The following is a 23,147-nucleotide window of genomic DNA, read 5'->3' as shown; positions in this document are numbered from 1 at the left end:
CTCAATGTAATGCTGCTTTGGGTGTCTGCCCTTTCCTCTCTTCCATCCTTCCTCTTCTGTCTTTCTTTCTTCTACCTACGGGTGACTTTACACTCCCACTTCTGTCTTTCTTTCCTTTATTGTTTCCTCTTCCTTCTGCCTATGAGTGACTCTATACTGAGTGACAAGCCAAATGGTTTCCTGTACAATAGGAAACCATTTACTACATTGGGTGGTAACCATATAATCAAATTATAGCACCTGGTGGTTTAGTGGGTAATTAGGGTGCTCCAATTGGATTTAGCGGTGCACGGTTAATATCCAAGGGGTGGTTGGGGTTTATTGCTCATGTAATGCCACTCAGGGATGAGTGAGGCTGGTCACTCTTATCTTAAATGTTAGGACCAATCCTGTGGCACCCCATGAGGAGCATAGGAGTCTAGAGCTAGGCAAGTTGGTCCTGGTATTTAAGATGAGAGTGACCAGTCTCACTCATCCCTGGGTGGCATTACGTGATCAATAAAACCCAACCATCCTTTAGATATAAACCTGCACCGGCTCAATCCAATTGGAGCGCCTTAATTATCCACTAAACCACCAGGTGTCATAATTTGGTTATATGGTTACCACCCAGCATAGTAAATGGTTTCCTGGTGTACAGGAAATCATTTGGCTTGTCACTCAGTGCAGTCACCCATAGACAAAATGAAGTGGAAAGAATGAAGGAAAGAAAGACAGAGGAGGGAGTGTAAAGTCACCTGCAGGCAGAAGGAGAAGGAAAGAAGGAAGGAAATAAAGACACAAGAGGAAGGAAGGAAAAAAGAAAGGAAGAGAGGAAAGGGTAGACACCCGAGAACTGCACTACATGGAGTGGGTGGATGGTGAGCGCCCCCATCTAAAGAAAGATAACTCAGGAAATAAAGATATGCATTCTGAAGCAAAAATACTGTTTAAAGCCGGTGCCACACTGGCACACTTGGTCCAAATGATTTTGATCAACATGCACCCAACAAACAGAAACAGCTTTGATGAACACTTATACCAAAGGTACTACCATAAGAATGATGTGTGACTACAAGCCTGGCTGGGGACAGGGTCCTTACAAGTGAGTCAGGTACCAGGGAAGCATGTCAAAACAGATTTGTATAAATAGTTGAAAAGCAATGAGCCACTCATGTCTATACTTATCAAGCCATAAAGCAAAAATCAAAGTGGTAGGGTAGGTACTACCTACCCTTCTAGCAAACTTGAGGCTGGATGGAAGGACCCAGCTGAATAATAATGAAGCAGACCCTACCAAATGGCTCCCAGCGAGATGAAGCAGGAATGAGCCAAAGAAAGGTAGGTTTGGTAAATATAAAGTTAAAAACTACATGGAGTCCAACTTCTACATCTTTTAAAACATTGGCCTATTAAAAATACAAAACTGAGATCATGTGGCTTGTTGCATGTTACAGATAATTTCAAAATTTATTACAGTATTTGATACATTTCTGCATGAGCAGTATCATTAGCATGAAGCAAATGGGCCATCTCTTCTAATCCAACACAAACTCTTTTGTTTTGAACTCTCAAAGAGCTAGTTCCAAGTGAGATAGCACAGCATCTTGCTTGAAGATGAGAAACAATTGACAGTCTTCCAACAGTGGTACCACAAATTCACTCATGACATTTGTTATGAAGTTGTAAAGATAATCTGCAGACACCCTGTAAACATAATAAAGTACAGCACTCATATGAGGTGTCCAAAAAAGAAGCCAAACTTTTTAAATAGTGCACCAACTAGCAGCCATATCATGACAGCGATGGGAGAGCTGTGTAGCTGTGACTTTTATCTTAAGTCTAACACTGGTTACATCACACAACGTCGCTTACTCATCGAGGTACATGCGCTTACGTAAACATGTGTTAAATGCACCTGACATAATTTTTTCTATCTCTTCTATTATCTGAAATCGATGACCTTTCAGTGTAGGTTTCAACTGGGGGGGGGGGAAGGCTGCAGGAGTAAAATCTGGAGAACAGGGTGGCTGGGGGATGACAGTTATCTTGTGCTTCGTCAAAAAGTCACAGACAAGGAGGGATGTGTAAGCAGGTGCATTGTTAAGATACAGCATCCAGGTTTTATGAGTCCATGCCTCAGGCCTCCTCCTTTGCAATGCCTCCCTTAAATGCTTCAGGACATCCAAGCAAAATTCTCTATTGACTGTCCGACCATGTGGAACAATCGCATGATGATTAACACCCTTCCAATAAAAAAAGACGATCAACATCACCTTTACACCTAAGCAACTCTGACGTGCTTTATTTGGTAGCGGTGAAGACGTTCCAACCCACTGTGATGACTGCCTTCTTGTTTCAAGATCACAGCTGTACACCGATGTTTCATCACCTGTTCAAACATTTTTCAGAAAGCAAGTTTTCCCAGTTTGAAACGGAATTTCACACAAACACGTTGCTCTTCAAAACCTTCACTGCTCAATTTGCAACATATTGTCAAAGTGCAGTAAACACACATTCACTCAAGCGCATGTACCTCGATGACTAAGTGACGTAGCATGATGCGGCTAGTGTTAAGCTAAAGCTCAAGGTCACCTCCACTACATAGCACTCCCGTCACAATCATGATAAGACTGCTAGTTGGTGTGATATTTAAAAAGTTTGGTTTCTTTTTTGGACAGACCTCGTAAAGTATACTGGTCATCCAAATGATTATGTAGAAAGTACTTGCCATTTTACATCATAACAACACTCAGTAACTTAAATGATTCAAGAGCTTATTGTTATGATCTACAGATGGTAAACAAGCTGAATTCCATAAGTCAACAGGTCTTATCCTATGGTGAATTACTTAATAAATCACTACTATACAATGAACGAAGTCTAAATATAAAAAAAAAATAGAGGCTAGGATAAATACACAAGTGCAAAAGATACTCTGTGCTGACTCCTATGAAGAAGAGTTCCTACAACAGTACAAAAACCAGAACAACACCTGTTGGTAGTCTATGGGGATATCAACACCATTGACTTTGATGGCTGAATGCTTGGATAAAGATGCAGTACCAAATACTGTCACTCCTGGCAGTCTCTTGGCTATCTGTGTTGCTGCCCAGCCCACACCGCCTTCACCAGACAGAAAAGTGTTGTATTAATATTTCACTTAATGCTTTTTGTTCAACTAGAGATAACAGTTTTAAGGATCTACATCTGAAATTACCCACAGAGAACATCATCATCATCATCCCAACCCTCACATCAACCTAAAGGATGAGGAGAGGTATAATCCAGAAACAAAAACAACACAAAAGTAGAACAATCAAACAGCACATCCAGTGATATGAGACACACCATCATTCACACACCATTCAAGCCTTTGCCACCTCACAAGCCTTACCATCTGTATCTTTTATGTAAAAATATTGGCAGGTATTAGAATAAAACCCATCAATTTAATACCCTCTTAGAAAACAGTGCCTGTACAGGAAAGAATGTCAACTGATGGAGGAAGATCAAGGCCAAAGGACTGGGTTCCCCAAACCCAGTCAGGTAAAGCAGTAGCCAGCTCTGCGCATTACAATATGTAGAGGCTGAAATGGTTCCAAAAAAATTAAGAAATACAGTAACAATAATGACAACAACAACAATAACAACAATAATAATTATGAAAATAATAATAACTAATAATAATAGAAATGTAATAATAATTCATCATCATCATCATCATCCGGACCTCCTTTCCCACCCTAGGGCAGGATGAGGAGTAACACTGTCCAGACACCCCAAGTTTGCCTAATCCAATGGGCCACACTTCCATTCACTCGTTACTCAAGCCCCCCGAATCCTGGCTCTATCTGATGCACCAAAAACTTTCACCACATTCGGTAGCTTCACGTAAACATAATTATCCGACAGAGACAATCTGAACACTGTCACGTTAAAAAGGAGTGCCAACTCTCTGATCATGCACTTCTCACAACATTCATCCGGCCAGCTCAATCTCTTGTCAGTCCTCTAGCCCCACTGACTTCCATACCTCTCTTCCTCATACACACATCCACCATATCCCTCCACCTTCTCCTTGGCCTACCTTGCCTCCTCCCTTCTTCAAATCTGCTCAGATATACCATTTTCACTACTCTATTGTTACCCATTCTCTTCACATGACCATACTATCTCAGTACACTTTCTTCGATTCTGGTGTCCATAGACTTCCTAGCTCCGCATCTTTCACAAATCACATTATTTCGTATCCAATCCACTCTCTGTACTCCACATGTATTCCTCAGCAGTCCCAAATCCACTGCTCTCCTCTTGACTTTTCATTTTCATACCACACCATAGTCTCACATCAATACGTTAAAGTTGGCACTAACACTCCTTCATGTAAGCCTCGCGCCGTTGCAACACTAAGCCTCTGTTTCTTATCAAGGCCTTCATTGCACCAGCTACTTTCCTTCCTTGTGTCACTCTACTTTCCACTTCTTTTGCATATTTTCCTCTCTTTTTTATCACTGTACCCAGGTATTTGAACTTTCTCACCAATTCCAGTCTCTCCCCCTTCGCTGTACCATCACACTGGAAGTCATCTTATCTCTCAGTAACCATCACTTTACTCTTTTCTACATTTACTCTCAAGGCATGATGCTCACAGACATCAGCAAAACTCTGCACTACTCTACCAAGTTCTTGTCCGGTATTTGCAAGAAGCACTGCATCATCAGCATACAACAAATCTGAGATATTCCATCCATCATCATTCATTACCAATGCCTTCCCTCTCTTCATTACTTGTGTTTTTACTTCTCTCATCACCCCATCCATATATACAGTATACTGAACAACCATGGGGACATCAGACAACCTTGTCTCACATCCACACTGATCGTGAACCATTAACTCAGATGCCCATTTACCTTTACACATGCCTCACTGCCATTATAAAAACCTTGACAGCAGCAAGCAGCTTACCATCTACACCATACTTGCACAAAACCTTCCACAATCCTTCTCTGTCTACTTTGTCATATGCTTTTTCCAGATTCATACATGCCATAAACACCTTATAGCCCTTCTCACAAGCCTTCTCCACTATCTGTCTCACTGCAAATATTTGATCCACACATCCTCTGCCACTCCTAAAGCCACCCTGTTCATCGCTCAATAGGACCTCTGATATCTCTCTTACTTTCTCTAAAATAATTCTTCCACATACCTTCCCTGCAACTCAATAAACTTATGCCACGATAATTCTTGCACTCAATTCGTTCACATTATTTTCGTACACAGGTAAAATCACAGCCTTTTTCCACTCTGCTGGCACAGTTTCACTTATGCATGCCTTCTTACATATATCTAACAAGCACTTCATTCCCCTCTCTCCACTACACTTAATCATCTCCACATACACCTCATCAACCCCAGCTGCTTTCCCATTTTTCTGCCGCTTCACAGCGTTCTTAACCTGTGCAAGTGTCACATTTCTTGGAACTGCATTCCTTCTCTGCACACCCCCAAAACCAATCATGTTTACAGCCGCTCTGCTCCCTCTATTCCCATTCATCAGGCTTTCAAAATATTCTTTCCATCTGGTCCTTACATCATCCCCATGGATTAATAATCTACCACTTACAGCCTTCACACTTTCACATTTCTTTCCACTGTCACTTCTACATTTTTGCACCTCTTTCCAGAATAACTTCCTATTTTCTGAGTAATTTGCATTCATTTTTCTTTCTAGATCATCATTTACCTCCTCCTTTTTCCACTTCTCTAGTCCCTTTACATGCTTCTTGCTCTCAATATATTCAGCTGATTATATATATATATATATATATATTCAGTTGATATGCTTATACAGTAATAATAATAATAATAATAATAACAACAATAATAATAATATTAATAATAATACTAATAATGGCTCATCTTTGTTTCTCAAAAGTGACAGTTCTAAAGAACTTACTAGGACCCAGAACTTTGATATAACAACTTGATGATTTCAGAATTAGTACTGTACTGTGTCAGAATGGCTGTACCTACTAAACTCTTCAATTCTTTATGTCAGACATCAACAAGATCATTAATTTTCAGTAAAAGAAAAATCTTGAGTTATTTAAACAATGTTTTCATCTATCTATTGCCAGACACCTTAATCTCTTATACGGGGTGGCCACAAACAAATCACCTCCACGTCGCCCTGTCCAACGCCATTTCATTGCCCTGCTCCCAGTTCACACCCCCTTCTCTCATAGCCTATACCTCTCCATTCCATCCCTATTTTCCATCTCATCCTTGGCCTTCCCCTCCCTCTCTCCACCTCCACCTTACTCATATACACTTTCCTCGTCAGTCTCTCACCCTCCATCCTCTCCACATGGCCAACCCACCTCAGTGCATTTCTCCCAATGCTTCCTATCACATCCACATCCACACCACAATGCTCCTTCACGTCCTCATTTGTTAGTCTGTCTCTCCATGTGACTCCACAGGCTCCTCTCAAATAACACATTTCTACTGCTCTCACTCTTGACTTGTGTTCCTCCAACAACGTCCAAGCTTCACTTCCATACATCAGAGTTGGTATCACAATACTGTCATGTAATAACTTTTTCACTTTCATGCTCACTTCCCTGTTTCTTATCATTGCCTTCAAGGAACCAGCAACCTTTCTTTCTTGTTGTACCCTTTCAAGCACTTCACCCTCCAAATTTCTATCCTTACTCATCACACCACCCAAGTACTTAAACTTACTCACATTTTCCATTTCCTCACCATCCAGCCTCACTGTACATTCACTGACTTCACCTCTCTCGAAGACCATAGCTTTACTCTTCCCTACATTCACCTTTAAATTCCGTTTCTTATACACTCTCCCAAACTCATCCACCAAGTTTTGCAGTTCCCTTTCGTCTTCACTCAACAACACAGTATCATCTGCAAACAACAGTACAGGGAGTTTCCAAACACTGCCCTCTCTCATTAGGGCCACTCAAACATCCACTGCCCTACCTTGTAGACCTTTTATAACCCCATCGATATAAGGATTGAACAACCATGGAGACATGACACATCCCTGTTTCAACCCAACCTTCAAATAGAAAAACTCACTCAGTTCACTATTCACACGCACTGCAGCCTTAGCACCCTCATACATACTCTTCACAGCATTCAGCAACTCCCCATCCACTCCATATATTCTTAATACTTTCCACAATCCTTGTCTATCCACCCTGTCATATGCTTTCTCTAAATCCATGAAGGCTGCATACAACTTCGTTCCCTTCTCTAGACACTTTTCCACTACAGATCTAAAGATGAATATCTGATCTACACAACCTCTTCCCTTCCTAAAGTCTCCCTGTTCTTCTCCAACTAATTCCCCTGTTATTTCCCTAACTTTGTCAATAAGTATCCTACCGTATACTTTTCTAGTTACACTAAGAAGACAAATGCCCCTATGATTACCACACACTTCTTTTTCCCCTCTCCCTTTGTACGAGGGAATAAATATACCTGACTTCCAATCCTCCAGGACTCTACCTTCCTCCCAGGCCAATCTGCACATCTTCCACATCTATTCGACTACTATCTCTCCTCAATGCTTCAGCATTTCACCACACACTCCATCAATTTCTGGGGCTTTCCCCATTTTGACTTTCTTCAATGCTTCCACAACTTCTAACATTCTGATTCCTTCTTGTCTTCTCACCTCCCTCCTTCTCCCAGCCATTTCCCTGCCACTTATACTCGCATTACTTTCATTCTGTATGCTCAACAATTCCTTAAAGTATTCTCTCCATCTGCTCACTTTTTCTCCCTTCTCAACTAGTAATCTACCATTTTTATTTTTCACTCCTCTACTAACTTCATTGCCACCCTGTCTGACTCTCTTTACCTCTGTCACGAGTCGGCTAGTGACATTGGCTTTTGTGGGAAACCACGAACTCAAGTGGAATCCCAGTTTATCGTTCAGTAACCACTCATTCGGACGGAAGCCTTGTCAAATCAATTTTTCATTGTCATACGTGATTGTCTTTATGTGAGACATTAGCGCTTCCGCTGAGCAATTTGTTTTGGGCGCGTTTCGCTCACTCGACCGTTAAAAAATGCGGCCTAGCGCTCCCTTTTTCTTTCCCACGAGTTACTCAGTCCAGTGTCTGCTGTGACGGTGTGAGGTTCTGTGCTCCAGAAGTGAGAGGTCAACCCAGGCTCCACTAGACTACAGTTCTCCAGACTCCAGCCCTTCGTTGGTGATACACAGCATTCATTGACCAGTATTCCTTTTCGTTTTCCTAGACTTAAGAGTTTAGTTAAGGTGTTTTTCCTAGGCGTAAGAATTTAGCTTTTGAGTGAGTGAGTGAGTGCGATCTCATTAATTTGATTTTGATATGTAACGTTAAATTTATTTTGTAATCAATAAATTTAACAGTTCTTTTTCTTGAGCTTAATGTAATGTAAACTCTTGTTTCATTTCTCCACAATTAAGCTTAAAATCCGTTGTGCTTTCTAGGAGTTAAGCATCAGCAAGAACCTGATACTATTATTAGAATTAGTTATTTATTGTCAGGGGTGAAGTAACTTTCTCCAGAGGCTAACAGTACTAATAAACAGCAATTGAGTAATTAGTCTCTACTGTGTACTGTTGAGAAAGTTTATAAATTCTTGTTCTTAGAGAATCGTGCGAAGCAAGCCAGCGTAAAGTAATCGTTGCTTGATTTAGTAAGACAATCATTGTCCCTGCTCTTCAATATTATTGAACATTATTATCATTTAACCCCTACACCGCGGGCTTGTTTACCAATAACTTGCGTGTGCAGCGGGGTTATTTGGGCTCCGACAGACTCTCAAAAAATATTTGCCAAAAATCACTTATTGGTCCTAGAATAATAAAATTATATATGCTTATGGCACATACCTTCAGCTTTCTCCTGGAATGATTGTTGAGCCTTCGTCGGTTACCGTAGGACTTGTGGAGACCTCTGAAGTAGGGTAACGAAGTCTCCACTTTACACTTCCCGACAACCCGTAATATGATTACCACAGCCAGATACAAACACTATAAACACTATTCTACAATTTTCAAGTAGTTTGGGATCCATACTAAAAAAAAAAACACTGTGAAAGCAATGGAAATTACGAGCGCGTCTGATCGTCGCACTGGCACTAGTTCGCTCTTGGTAGTCTGTCATTTATTATTCATAAAACCCCTCACACTTTATATTTCTATTACTATATAACACTTATATATATCTATAGTCTTTATCCATAAGTTTCCTTCAGTAGTATTAGTTTATTGTCACTGTAGGGATTCAATTTCTTTCAGTAAAATACGTAGCATTCACTTTCTCGTCCTGTATACTGGCACTGAGAGTGAATGTCACTTTCATCTTCACTCTCATAACTCATAGCATTCAGACATGCTAGAGTGAAACTTTCACTTTCATTACTCCTAGGGTATATACTCGTATTCTTATAATACTACTCATTTACATTTCTATTTACGTTCTCTATTTTATTTACATTATTTACATTTCTATTTTATTTACACTGTTGTGCACTGTCACTTGAAATAACTTATAAAACTATTTTCCATTGTTCACGTATATTTACATTCATTACTTTCACTTGCTGTTTACACATTATTTACACATTATTTACAATTCCACTTGCACTGTTTTACTCAATAGAAAGATCGTAGTCACTCTTTTATCAATTGTCAGCCCTTTACCTCTTTCCACACGAGGTTTAGTAGGGGGTAAAGGTCACAGGGCCATTTGCATGGGGGTGAAAAAAGGCCTTGAAGTCAGCAAGAAGAAACATACGTACTCTCGCTTCGGAAGTTGAGAGAGAACTGAGTGATAACGGAGGACCACCAGCGTAGAGGCCTGCTAGGGGTTATTCAGAGTTACCAATATTACTTCTTGAAACAGCTAAGTCTAGCACTGATATGATTGGCAATAAATCTAGACAATACATTATAAATTTGGTAGTTCTAGGTGAATGTAAATATCACTTAGGTTGCTCCCTTCCCTCCTTACATGTATATTTATTACGAAAACAGATTAGAGGCCTACTTAGGAGATATATATATTCAGAGCTACCAATGTTATATCTTGAAACAGCTTTGTCTAGCACTGATATGATTGGCAGGAAATCTAGACAATACATTATAAATTAGGTAGTTCCAGGTGAATGTAAATATCACTTAGGGTTCTCCCTTCCCTCCTTACATGTATATTTATTACGAAAATAGATTATAGGGCATATTTCAAGGGGAAAAAAACAGCGAAAATTAGCGAACGAGTGCACGTGAGGTGTTGTCAGGTGATAATTAGCCAATTCCAGGTGTATGGCACTCTCACTTACCTTATTTCTTTCTTGTATATATTATTTGGTATAAGAATAGGACATAGGGCTTATTTCAATGGATGAAATCAGTGAAAAATTCCAGGGAAGATTTACTTAGCGTAGCACGGCCGGGCAGGCGAGAGGATAGGGTAATGGAGGGGGGGTAGGGAGGGGAGTCAAGAACGGGGAGAAATGGCTAAATTGTCAACAATGGATGGGAGTACAGATGAGATTAGGAGTGCTGACTAGTGTTGGACATTGGCAGTACCGATAGATGATACAAGCCCCCACTTGGAAGCCCGGGTGAATTCAAAATAACACAGAATCACAAAAGCGACGCCCCGCGGTATGATCCCTTGCTCCCAAGCGTCACGAAAGTGACGCCCCGCGGTTAAGAGGTTAAAGAATATTTGCTTTTATTTTAAAAACCCCGTGACAATTGGCGACCTCACTCCAGGATATTAACTCCTAGCTCTAAAGCTATTCATGAGATATACTCACTCGTTCATATTTAGGTACTTATCATTAAAGTTTATAAGCACAAGTTTACTGGTGGTTACCATTAATTTAGCAAGTGAATTTTGCTTTATTAATCCATATAGTACTTAACTCTATTTAGTACTTTATTTTTGGTAACGCCAGACGATTTTATTCGCTCCTGGGTAGCCGCCGTAACCATTGCGTTAATTATTGAATCTTCCCAGTCATTTACATTTTTGCTTTATTCTTTTCCAGTTAACTAGATAAGACTGGTCACCACTAGCTTGTGTCTGTATTCGTTACTTGTGTTATTAGCATTCGTTTGTGAAGCAGCAGTCAGTACTTAGTTTTGGCTTGCACAGTAAATTAGCGACATGGCTACCACTGTATTTTTACAGGAAGCCAAAGAAATGGGTCTTACAGACCCAACTGAAATTAAAGAGTACAAACTCTCATGGCATAATATGGACCAGCAGAGCGAGAATGATGCCTGTGAAGAGCGTAAGATTCAACGCGAACACGAGCGAGAACAGCACGAATACGAGCGAGAACAACGCGAATACGAGTGTGAACAACGAGACAGAGAACGAGAACACGAACGTGCCGAGCGAGAAGCACGCGAAAAACATGAACTTGAAGTGCTGAAGCTCAAGCGAGATTCTTTGGCTTCAGATACATCTGGTGCAGTTGGTCAAAGCTCCACAAGCGTTCTCCCTGCACATGTCCTGGCGACCCCACGCATCAAGCTTCCTTCATACAAGGAAAGCGAGTGAATCGAGCCGTACATAGCTCGTTTTGAGGACATGGTAGACATGTATCAACTGGATGAGGCAGCTAAGCGGATCCAATTTCTTAGTTTATTTGACGGCCCTCCCCTCGATATTCTCCACAGAATTCGTGGAGACAATCTCACGTATGAGATGATGAAAGCTGCACTCATTAAGGCGTATGGTCTCACAGTAGACGACGCCAAAGTTCAGTTCATGCGAGCTCATCTCCAAGACAAGGAGACAGCTGTTCAGTTCCTCGATCGTCTCACTGCTTACTTAAATGAGTGGATGGAGAAAGATGAAACCCCTTCCACGCGTGAGGGGATAATTGACCTTATGCTGCGTACACAGCTAGAGAGGTCGTGGCCTGCAGAGCTCATAGCACAGCTTAAGATCTGCCAGGTGAAAGATGCCAGCCAAATGGCTGAAAAGGCCGACGCGTATTTCACTGCATACGGGTATCAAACTCGTAAACAAAACACCTGGAGCAGAAAAGATACTGCCAAGTCTGGGAAGCCGTCTCAGACTGAACCCCAGCAACAAGGCCATTCTCAGAATAATGGCCAAGGTCCAAAACCGCAGTGGAAGGACCAGGGGCAAAACACTCAGAAACCTGAGTGGAAGAGGTACAACAAGTACCCTAACCAGCAGCAGTATCAGCCACGCAACCGACCGTCGGGACAAACTTTTTCTCCACCAACTCAAAAGAGGCAGGAAGCGAACGCAGTCTTCATTCCTCAGCAGCAGCACGGTGGTCACGTCCCTACCAGTATGGGTACTCCCCCACAGTTCACTAGTCCCACAGTGACAGTGAACCCCCCTCCACAGATGGCCAATGTTCCATCTCCACAGGCAGTGAGTACGACCCCTCAAGTAGATAATCCTCAAGGCACAATGTTTGCCGCATCAATTCAGCAGCCTCATGAGTGGCTAGCTGCTTCCTCCACAGGCCCTCCCACAGGTGACAGTACCTTCCTTGTTCAGCCAGGGTTTGTGGGAGACATTCCTGTGAAGGTCCTGAGAGATAATGGTTCCTCAGGTTGCTCTGTCAAGCAGAGTCTAGTTCGGCCTGAGCAGTACACAGGTCGACAGATCCATGCAAACCTTATTGATGGATCAGTGAGATTGTTCCCTGAGGCATATATCCAGGTGGCATCTCCATTTTATACTGGTACGACACTCGCAGTTGTCATGCCAGAACCCTTATTTGACCTTATAATTGGCAACATTTCCGGTGTCAAGGATGGTTGCACCCAACATGATACTACTCAGACTTCAGTTGCTGTGGTAACATGAGCCATGGCTGAGGCTCCAGACTGTGTCACCCCAGTGATCATTGAATCGCCGCAAGATCTGATGTGTAGTCAACTTGTTGTTCAAGAACAACATTCTGACCCGACACTTGTTGCCATGCGGAACAAACAAAAGGGTCGAGTGATTAAGTATTCACAGGGAGGTCGAGCCAAGTTCCTTCGCAAACAAGGACGGCTCTACCGTGAGTCACGAACACCCGAGGGCGAGGTTTGACTGCAGTTTGTCGTTCCCGTCAAGTACTGCCTAGCAGTGTTACAATGGGGTCATTGTTCAGCCTCAGGAGGTCACATGGGCAAAAGGAAGACCCAGGGCCATATCCAAGCTGACTTTTTCTGGCCAGGGATGGGACGAGACATAGATAGTTTTGTCCATTTCTGCAGTGTGTGTCAAAGTAACACCACCAATCAGGGACATGTCCTTCCTGTGCCGTTCGTAACCACACCTGTAATCTCTGAGTCAGTTGAGAGACAGGATAGTGGTGAAGTGGGTGCAGACCTGACGTCTCGCCCATTGGCCCCACAGGACACATCATGTCCAGGGTCTGTACATACATATTATGTACCATAAGTTAAGGGGAAAGTTCAAGAAAGAACTCCGAGGAGGCAACTCGAGGCTATGGAAGTCCGAGTTTGCACAAGGATTCTCAGCTCCCCGATAGTAATATAAGTACTGTAGGTTAAGGGGGAAGTTCGAGAGAGAACTCCGCAGAGGCAACTCGAGGCTATGGAAGCCCGAGTTTGCACAAGGATTCTCAGCTCCCCGATATTAATATAAGTACTGTAGGTTAAGGAAGATGAGAGAACTCCACAGAGGCGACTCGAGGCTACGGAAGCCCGAGTTTGCACAAGGATTCTCAGCTCCCCAATATTAATATAGGCACTAGGTTAAGGCACAGGTTGAGGACCCGTGTGCAGTTCGAGGCTACGTAAGCCCGAGTTTGCATAGGGATTCTCAACTTGTCGACACTAATCGTGTGCTGTAATTAATGGCGACCTCGAATGTACGAAGCTTAGGCTGTCACTCATATTTTTCAGCCAGAGCGTACTTTTCGTAGCATGTACTGATTGCTAGGCAGAGAGAGTAATTGTAACTTAATAAGAGTTTTTGTCTCATTGACACTTTTGATGCTCCACCTTAATTGATTTTGCAGGTACAGCAATGAGTGTAGCAGTTTTGCTGTGCGGGCCACCTGATCGTCTGCCGCACGCTGCTGCCTCTTCTCCTCTGCCTTCGTCGTCGCCATATTATTAATATTTACTGTGTCATTTTACATGTAAGTACAGTTACACCACAACTGTCACACCTACACCATGTATTACATACATTACGCAACACAACAATTAGTTGTCAGCGTAAATGTAGCGACTTTTCGCTCAGTTTGACCTGAGTACAGGATTTTCACTGTCATCACGGAGTTTTTCCCTCAAGCTTGCTTCTATTAACATAAATACTGTACTAGGTTTTTTCGCTCACTGGCGACTGCGACTTTCTCCTGTAGCAGGATAGCACACCCACCACAGTGTGAATCTTGTGTGACTGAGTTAGGATTTATATGTATGTATATTGAAATCTTTCTTTCTGAGGAAAGAAAGATTTGATTTTTATGGGGCATAATGTCACGAGTCGGCTAGTGACATTGGCTTTTGTGGGAAACCACGAACTCACGTGGAATCCCAGTTTATCGTTCAGTAACCGCTCATTCGGATGGAAGCCTTGTCAAATCAATTTTTCATTGTCATACGTGATCATCTTAATGTGAGACATTAGCGCTTCCGCTGAGCAATTTGTTTTGGGCGCGTTTCGCTCACTCGACCATTAAAAAATGCGGCCTAGCGCTCCCCTTTTCTTTCCCACGAGTTACTCAGTCCAGTGTCTGCTGTGACGGTGTGAGGTTCTGTGCTCCAGAAGTGAGAGGTCAACCCAGGCTCCACTAGACTACAGTTCTCCAGACTCCCACCCTTCGTTGGTGATACACAGCATTCATTGACCAGTATTTCTTTTCGTTTTCCTAGACTTAAGAGTTTAGTTAAGGTGTTTTTCTTAGGCGTAAGAATTTAGCTTTTGAGTGAGTGAGTGAGTGCGATCTCATTAATTTGATTTTGATATGTAACGTTAAATTTATTTTGTAATCAATAAATTTAACAGTTCTTTTTCTTGAGCTTAATGTAATGTAAACTCTTGTTTCATTTCTCCACAATTAAGCTTAAAATCCGTTGTGCTTTCTAGGAGTTAAGCATCAGCAAGAACCTGATACTATTATTAGTATTAGTTATTTATTGTCAGGGGTGAAGTAACTTTCTCCAGAGGCTAACAGTACTAATAAACAGCAATTGAGTAATTAGTCTCTGCTGTGTACTGTTGAGAAAGTTCATAAATTCTCATTCTTAGAGAATCGTGTGAAGCAAGCCAGCGTAAAGTAATCGTTGCTTGATTTAGTAAGACAATCATTGTCCCTGCTCTTCAATATTATTGAACATTATTATCATTTAAAGAATATTTGCATTTATTTTAAAAACCCCGTGACAACCTCTTTCCAGAACATTTTCTTACATACATGTTTTCATCATCACAACAAAAGTAGGTCCAGGAAACACAAGTATTAAATAGTGCCTTCACCAAGATTAGCCGGTCACTACCACTTAGGTACTTAGTTGGGAGTCACAGCCATCAGGCATAAATAGATAAAGGCCCTAAGGAATATGGAATGTACAGGGTGCACTGCAAATTGACAACAGGTATTCATTATACTTCTGGGATGAGTGAATGGACACTGCTGCAGTGCTGAGTAACTTATCAACAATGAACTGTAAATATAAGAAAGTACTGACTGATACCCAAAGGCCTTGGTTAATTAGCCCTTCTCAAGAGAACTAAGTTTTGAGGCAGTTGACAATCACGTCCATGACATCTTTCAGGGTTGAAGAACCTACTGTCACAGCACAAGGAGTGTGGGCTAAAGGACTGGTGCTTACAAATCTCAAATTTCATCATGCAGTTTGTTTTTTGACCCTCAGTATGAAGACTGCTGGTGTCACTGTGAAGTCAGTCAAGGATCTCAGATATTCATACTGTAGGCATAGAGGAGAATTAAACAGAACTGAATGGAATCATCATTTCTCCCCTGAGAATTCCTGTTTAGATTGCCACCTCTGAGGACCAACTTAGAGAGGTCAGCAGGTTCTGGAGTGGTATCTAAACAGAGTCCTAACAGACATCACTCAGCAATGCAAAATCCACTGGATGAGGCTAAGACTAATCCTCACAACCCGGAGTCAGCTCATTAACATGGGTAAGGAGTGGGTGGAAGAAGTTTTGGGAGTTTTTGCTTCTCCTGACAGTGATACAGCTTTCCCACTGTACTAAGAGGTCCTTGTATACAACATGTCTTAAGAGTTTAACACTGTATGGTAGCATGGTAGCGAGACCTGAGCAGTAAAGGAGGAGGATACTCATATGCTCAAACATGCAGAGATGATGATGGTGATTAAATGGCTGTGTAGCACATCCTGACTGACAGGACTGGTGAGGGGTAGGATTACAAATGAAGGGTTGAGATTAAAGACAAGACTTCAATGTATTATGATGAGATAACAAGGAGAAGACTGAGATGGTTGGGCATATGGAGAGAATGGAGGATGATAACTGAGTGCAAAGGGTGAGAGGCAAGATCTCTGAGGGCTGAGTTGCAAGAGGCAAACTGAAAAAGACCTTAGACAAGAACATGCTGGAGCCTTGATAAATGAACAAAAATGAATGAGATATGGGATGTTGCTTCAGCAAGCCTGGTTGTAGGACCACAATTCAAGAGGGTTCCAGTGAGGGGAGTAGAGGGTTCACATCAAATATGAAGAAAGAACAGTGTCCAGCTGGGCAGGGTTGGCAGTTTCTTAAGCTGACACAGAAAGCCTCAGAAGTCATAGCTGAGTAGGACAAGAACCAAACAGGGCAGATGCAGTGACCTATGATCCAGCTAGGCAACACATTAGAGACTGACACAAGGATAGCATGCACCCTTGAAGATGGAAGAAAGCAAGTTAAAGCCCTGAAATAGCTTTTCATTCTCCTTACAGTCTAGAAAACAAAACAAAAGAAAAAATTGGACAAAAAAAAAAAAATCATGAAATAGCATAAAAAACAAAAGAAAAGGAACAAAAACCCAGAGTAAGAAATGGAACGGAGAAAGGGGAAAACTGTGAATGTTGCCAAACACTATATAGGACCATGGGAGAAACTAGAACATAAGCCCAACTGGACAGAGAGAGAAAAATAAATACAAAAGGCAGGAAAAGCTTTGAGGGTTAAGGGAAAAAAAAAAAATCCTACATGACCGATTATGAAGAGCCAAAGTAGAAGGGAAGAGAGGGGGAGAGAGGGAAGAACAAAAGGATGGAAGGAGGGAAGGAATGAAGGATGGATGGATGGATGGATGGATGAATGAATGAATGAATGGACGGACGGACGAAGGGACAGACGGACGGAGGGACGGACGGAGGGACGGAGGGACAGACAGACGGAGGGATGGAGGGACGGACGGACAGACAGACGGACGGACGGATGGATGGAAGGAAGGAAGGAGGGATGGAAGGAAGGAAGGAAGGAAGGATGGCAGGAAGGAAGAAGGGCCTATTCCATGAGACTCACTCGAAAGAAAGTCCCCTAACAGTTACATTTCAGAATCCAAAACACATCCAAAAGGACTACCAGGAAGAGGCCAAAGATGGCATATGTCCCAAGCATCAACAGGAGAGAAAACACAGAGAAAACAAGCAACAGGAACAGAACAGGCATGAGGAAGACTTTAAGAGGAGGGCACTCAGAAATGATAAAAAGCAAAAACACCAGTGCCTTGTGCAATGAGCTCATCAATACCAATGATGGCCTTGAAAAGTGAAAGGAGGGTCAGGTATGTAAGGAATACTTAGCTCCTACGATACTGAACCCTGAGAAGGCAATTAAGTTTACTACAATTAACCCTTTCACGCGCAGATAAATTAATAAGTTTTGTGGGATATGACACGCCTGCTCTTCTCCCCTCCCCCCCACCCGCCGCGTGCTCCAAATATGTATATGCTTGGCTTATTTTCACCACCCAAACATATTTATTTTACCACAAAATCCACATATTGCTATTCGTCGATGTTTGTTCTACACGATAAGCAAAAAAAACACACACAAAAAACACGCTATGCATACGTTAGGGCCGTGTGAATAAACATTCAAGAGCATACATTTCACTTCCCAACATCATAAGTTGAATGTTGACTACTCAATCTCTACATGTTATTCCATCACTGGAAAGAGAATTTTATTAGCTTTTGAATGCCAGAGGTCCCAGATTGATATGAGGTATGGTGTTTGAGTAATTGGCGAAAAAGTAAAACCCATTTCCAACAGACAACAGATTTTTTTATTCAGGGAGCTCTGGCAAAGAACTTTTCGTGCCACTGTCATGTTTTTATCATCCTATGCAGAATTTAATTGGCTTTCATTTGAGCCCACAACGGTGATCCTAGGCCTCAGAGTTTTCGAGAAATATGAAAAAAACTATGGTGCACCCATGCCGTGTCGTGACTGTAGGGCAGTTTCCTGCCTTCCTCTAAGCTACTGCATGTATTTCACCAATTCTTTGTACACTGGATATGCACACTATATTCACATGATTCACTGTCACTATTATTAAAGCTGAATACTCACATTTGGTGCAGGGTAGAGGCAGTGTAGTTGATTAGAAACAGTAGCATAATCTTCGTTGGGCCAACGGTTGATAACGACCAGGATTGCTTCACAAACACCAAATATCCTATTCCAAACACAAATCTAATCACAACAGTGCCCAAACACTATTGGTATAGTGAAATATGTTGCACGGCCAGGACTGGAGTAAGAGTGGAAATTTATAGGGACAGAGCCGTGCAGTACCTTCCCCACTCACAGCTCATTTGGTACTGAATAACCTGTCAGCTCTCTTGCTGGTATCAGGACCCACAGTTGCCAACTCATTACTTTTGTCAAGGAGCAGGGAAGCTATGACACTTCCAAAAATGATGCCGATCGGCTGAAAACTTTTCCTCTGACAAAAGTTTGTATGCTTTAATGACGCCAAAAGCGTCAACGAGTATAGTCGCTGCCACACCCATATGATGACAAACACGTCATCGTGTACGAAGGGATTAAAAGCTATGAAACAACATAAATTTATTCATTCCATCTCTTGTGAGCTCTGCCTTGCATACTCTACTAATGAACTTCCTGTATTTTGAAGAAGAGTGCTCTAATGGAGGATCTTAAAAAGGTTTGCCTCCTTCAAAATTCTTGATAATTACAAAACAGTGATCACCTGTTACTTACAAGATGGAGAAGCTGTTTTTTCTGGATGAAGGATCAAATTCAGACTACTCAGTGGCACATATCACTTAGCCTTATGGTCATCCAAACTAAGGTTAGAAGCAATATAGATGTGCAACTTGTTGATACTTGAAATTAATATGTGGCAAATAATAGGGGTTTTCAAAAGTTCAAGGCTTGTATTAATATTCATCAAATGCTTATCCAGAATTACTGGCAAAAATTACTGAAAGTGAAAATGTTGCTGAACAAGTTCTGTGTGAAACTGGATGGTTTGGGGAAAATACTGACAGACAGAGTGTATACATATTTTTAAGGAAGTGAGGACACTGACCACATTCAATGCTACAAAAGATTGGCTTACACTAGTGGTTGCAAGCTGAAGCCACTGCTAGTATACCAATCTGAAAACCACCAAGCCTTTAATAGCATCAGGTAGGCTACTCCTCCTATGTCACATCCTAGGGACATTGCTGAAAGTTAGAATAACCCATGTTAGTGCAAAATTCAAGGTGCAGAAACTTCATTAGAAACCCTGCAAGAAATCTTTTACAACATTGGCAGTTGTGTGGTTGTTCACACCTGCATCCCTGGTCCGAGATGAGTTGTCCCCACTCTCCTCTACATGCCTGGTCGTGATCAAGGATGGTCTGACCCTCTTTCTTGGTAGGGAGATCTATCTCTTTCAGTATGAGACAAAATGGGCTTAAGGTCTTGCAATAATCTGTTTATTCAAGAAAAAATAACAATTGCCTACCAACGAGGGTAAGATTCAAACTGTAATTGCTTACATACAACAGCACCCTGTAAAAAACTTTAATACTCTTAACAAAAATCTTCATCACATTCCTAACCTAAGATACCATAATATAATTTTTTCATCTCACCTGCAGCGCCATGGATGAGGACTGCCCCACCCTCTTTAAGTCCTCCTAAGTGCATAACAGAAAAGTATGCGGTGAGGTAGTTGACAGTAAAGGCGGCACCTTTCTCCCAACTAATAATCTGGGGCAACACCAAGGCTGAGGCTGCATCCACCGTCACTTCCTCAGCACATGCACCTCCAGCATTACAGTGCACTGCTACATGATCACCAACCTGATGCAAAGCCACAACACATTAAGGAATGGATCAGAGGTGGTGGAGGTACATTAGGAAGTGTTTCATAAATTTATGTTACCAACACCAAGCACAGTCTGGTTACAGGGTACTGCAAAGTCAGCCACTACACTGAAGTATAGTGTGTCAAAATACTGCACCGATGCAGCAAAGCAGAAAACTACACTCACATTTCCTATCAAATCAATGTTTAATCTTTCATACCTTCCGACCACTCAAGGGAATCCCCAAAATCCAGCTGGGGTCTACCTGACTAGGTTATCTACAGGACTGCCTAAGAGACAGGCCAATTCCACCTGGTACAAGTGCAGTAGGCAACATCAGGAGGCACAATTTTGCAAGGATCATTTGGCTTAAGAGGTTGAGCTGAGAATTTCAAAGCCTTAAATAACCAGTGAATGGACTGAAAATGGTTGTATGGCCTAAGGCACTTCATTGGGTGCTCTGTTTGAAGATTCTTCTGCTTCTCTGCATTCTTATTCTTGTTTCTAAAGCCCTCTCATCTCAGTTAATGGTGGGAATGATGATTAAGGTGATGATGATGACGATACTTATGTCACCCTTTATATCACCTCAACTGCTGCCTGTTATCTGGGTGTCACTGATGTCCTTCACTAAAACACTGCATATTCAGGGGAAGAAAAAAAAAAAAAATGCTTCTTAAAAAAAAAAAAAAAAAAAAAAAAAAAAAAAAACTGACCTGGATGGACTGCACATTTTTTCCAACAGCTTTCACCACTCCAGCACACTCCAGGCCCAGAGTACAAGGGGGCTGTACATATGGGCTGAGGCCTTGACGAACATACACGTCATAGAAGTTGAGTCCACAGGCCTTGACTCCAACCAGCACCTGCCCAGCTGAAGGGGGTGGGGCTGGTGGGCACTCCTCCACCTGAGGTTCAAAATCATCAGCGGTATATACATGCAGTAGTAAAATTATAAGCATAAAAAAATAAGCAAATACTGTAAATAAATAACAACATTAGTGCCACAGGCCTCTGCTGGGAAATATACTGACAATGGCATAATTTAATACAGCACCTGGAGCATCTGATTGACTGAATTTATAAAAATATTCACGCTTAAACTACTTCACAGATTATGTGATTGACCACAAAAAGTAAAGCATTACTATACAGCACTGAACTTGAAAAAAATTTATAAGCAAAATTCTCCACTTGTACTGAAATAGGATGGTCATCTACATAGGTAACTAAATTATTCTTACCACAGCAACAAAACTCCAGTCAATAAGCAACTCACAAACTAAAAAAAAAAAAAAAAGGTACTAATACACCAACAAAGTACAGTACAGTACTATATATCAGGAAGAGGAAAAATACACACCACTCCACCTTACTCCTTGTGAGATGTTAGCCAACTGTAGTCCAGAATATTTATAGGCAGAAGTTCAACCTTACACCACAGACCACAGTGCATTTAAAAAAAAAATAATAAAAAAATCTTGATATTTAAGGTAATATGAAAAGAATATGACTGATGCTTCAAACCAGTACTAATGTACAGGCAAGAGTAGTGGAACAGGTAGTAATAGTTGCTGTAGCCATAGGCTCATCTGAAATGTGAGCCAAGTGGACTGCAGGCCGAAATTGCCTTCATCCTGCAATCTGCCGTTCTCCTTTCAGGGGACAGGAATGGAGCTGAGGTTCATCTGTGTTACCAGACAGAGGAGATGTCTAGCTTTATCAGTGTCACCGTGCCACCGTATGAAGGTGTCCCTCTCCAACACCAATGTATTGGTAAAGGATAACAATGTGGTAATGTATTGATAAAATATAACAATGTAGTCCTGTATGTAATAATGGTAGTACTGTACACTCTTGATCTCTCTTGAAAACTACAGTGCTTAATAGAACAGTACAAACTCTACAATTCAAAATGTTTGAGTCCAAAGGCTTTATGGAAAATGAAAAATTTAAAATGTACAATCATATTACCGGTAATTAATGAGATGCTCGTGTAATTAACAGCCTACAGCACCATTAACAGCAAACACAGTGAAGTACCTTGCATTAGTAATTTTTATCTTCTAATAGCTACATAAAAAAAAAAAAAAAAATGTACAGTACACTGATTATGTGAGGACAGGTGATATCAACACCTCTCCACTGCATGAAAAATATTTTGGAAGGTGGAAGTTTTGGAAAAGGAATTTCAGCTTTGAAAGTTTGTACTGTATATGAAACTAAAATGGCATACAAAATAAATTATTACTATACCTGTGTTGATGACAATGTGGATGATTCTCAGTATGCTGAAAGAATATCACATTACTGGCACATAAGTAATTGGTGCAATAATCCAGTGATCACACAAGAATTCAATATTGCTTTACGGTATACAGTAATTATTAGCCTGCAATACAGAATTTTAAAAAGTACCATACAAAGTAAGAAATCATGGTACAGTACATGACTGTCATGTTTTAATAACTACTAAATTACAAAACTGTTTCCTCCAAGATACAGGTCTTCAATGACAGTGATTTGTTTACTGAAAATATTGTACTGCAGTATTTAGTAGATAGATAGATAGATACAATTTTTTTATCAGACAAACAGAGGATGGAAAATCAAACCTAGTATATACATCATCATTATTCCTGCCATAGTATTTTCAACATTTTCTCACTACTTTTATATATATATATATATATATATATATATATATGTATATATATATATATATATATATATATATATGTAAATAACAGAACGGAGGAAGGAAAAACAAATGGGTAAAAAAAATAATAATCCATACACCAGATTA

General features: G+C 41.2%; 1 protein-coding gene across 1 annotated transcript in view; it reads right to left on the bottom strand.

The window, feature by feature from the left end:
* Nucleotides 1-23,147, bottom strand: part of LOC145417539 (NADPH-dependent quinone oxidoreductase VAT1-like) — a 46,853-nt gene that overhangs the window by 4,515 nt on the left and 19,191 nt on the right. The window contains exons 2-4 of the mRNA XM_080286251.1: nt 21,058-21,249; nt 20,126-20,336; nt 2,975-3,105 (exon numbers count right to left, since the gene is read on the bottom strand). Of these exons, the coding sequence (XP_080142377.1) occupies nt 2,975-3,105; nt 20,126-20,336; nt 21,058-21,249 (534 nt within the window). The remainder of the gene's footprint in view (nt 1-2,974; nt 3,106-20,125; nt 20,337-21,057; nt 21,250-23,147) is intronic.

The sequence above is a fragment of the Coenobita brevimanus genome, chromosome 14 (genome assembly GCF_032717465.1).
Source record: "Coenobita brevimanus isolate Jiangsu-jjx chromosome 14, ASM3271746v2, whole genome shotgun sequence".
Lineage (NCBI taxonomy): Eukaryota > Metazoa > Arthropoda > Malacostraca > Decapoda > Coenobitidae > Coenobita > Coenobita brevimanus.
This window is presented reverse-complemented; position numbering and strand designations above follow the sequence as displayed.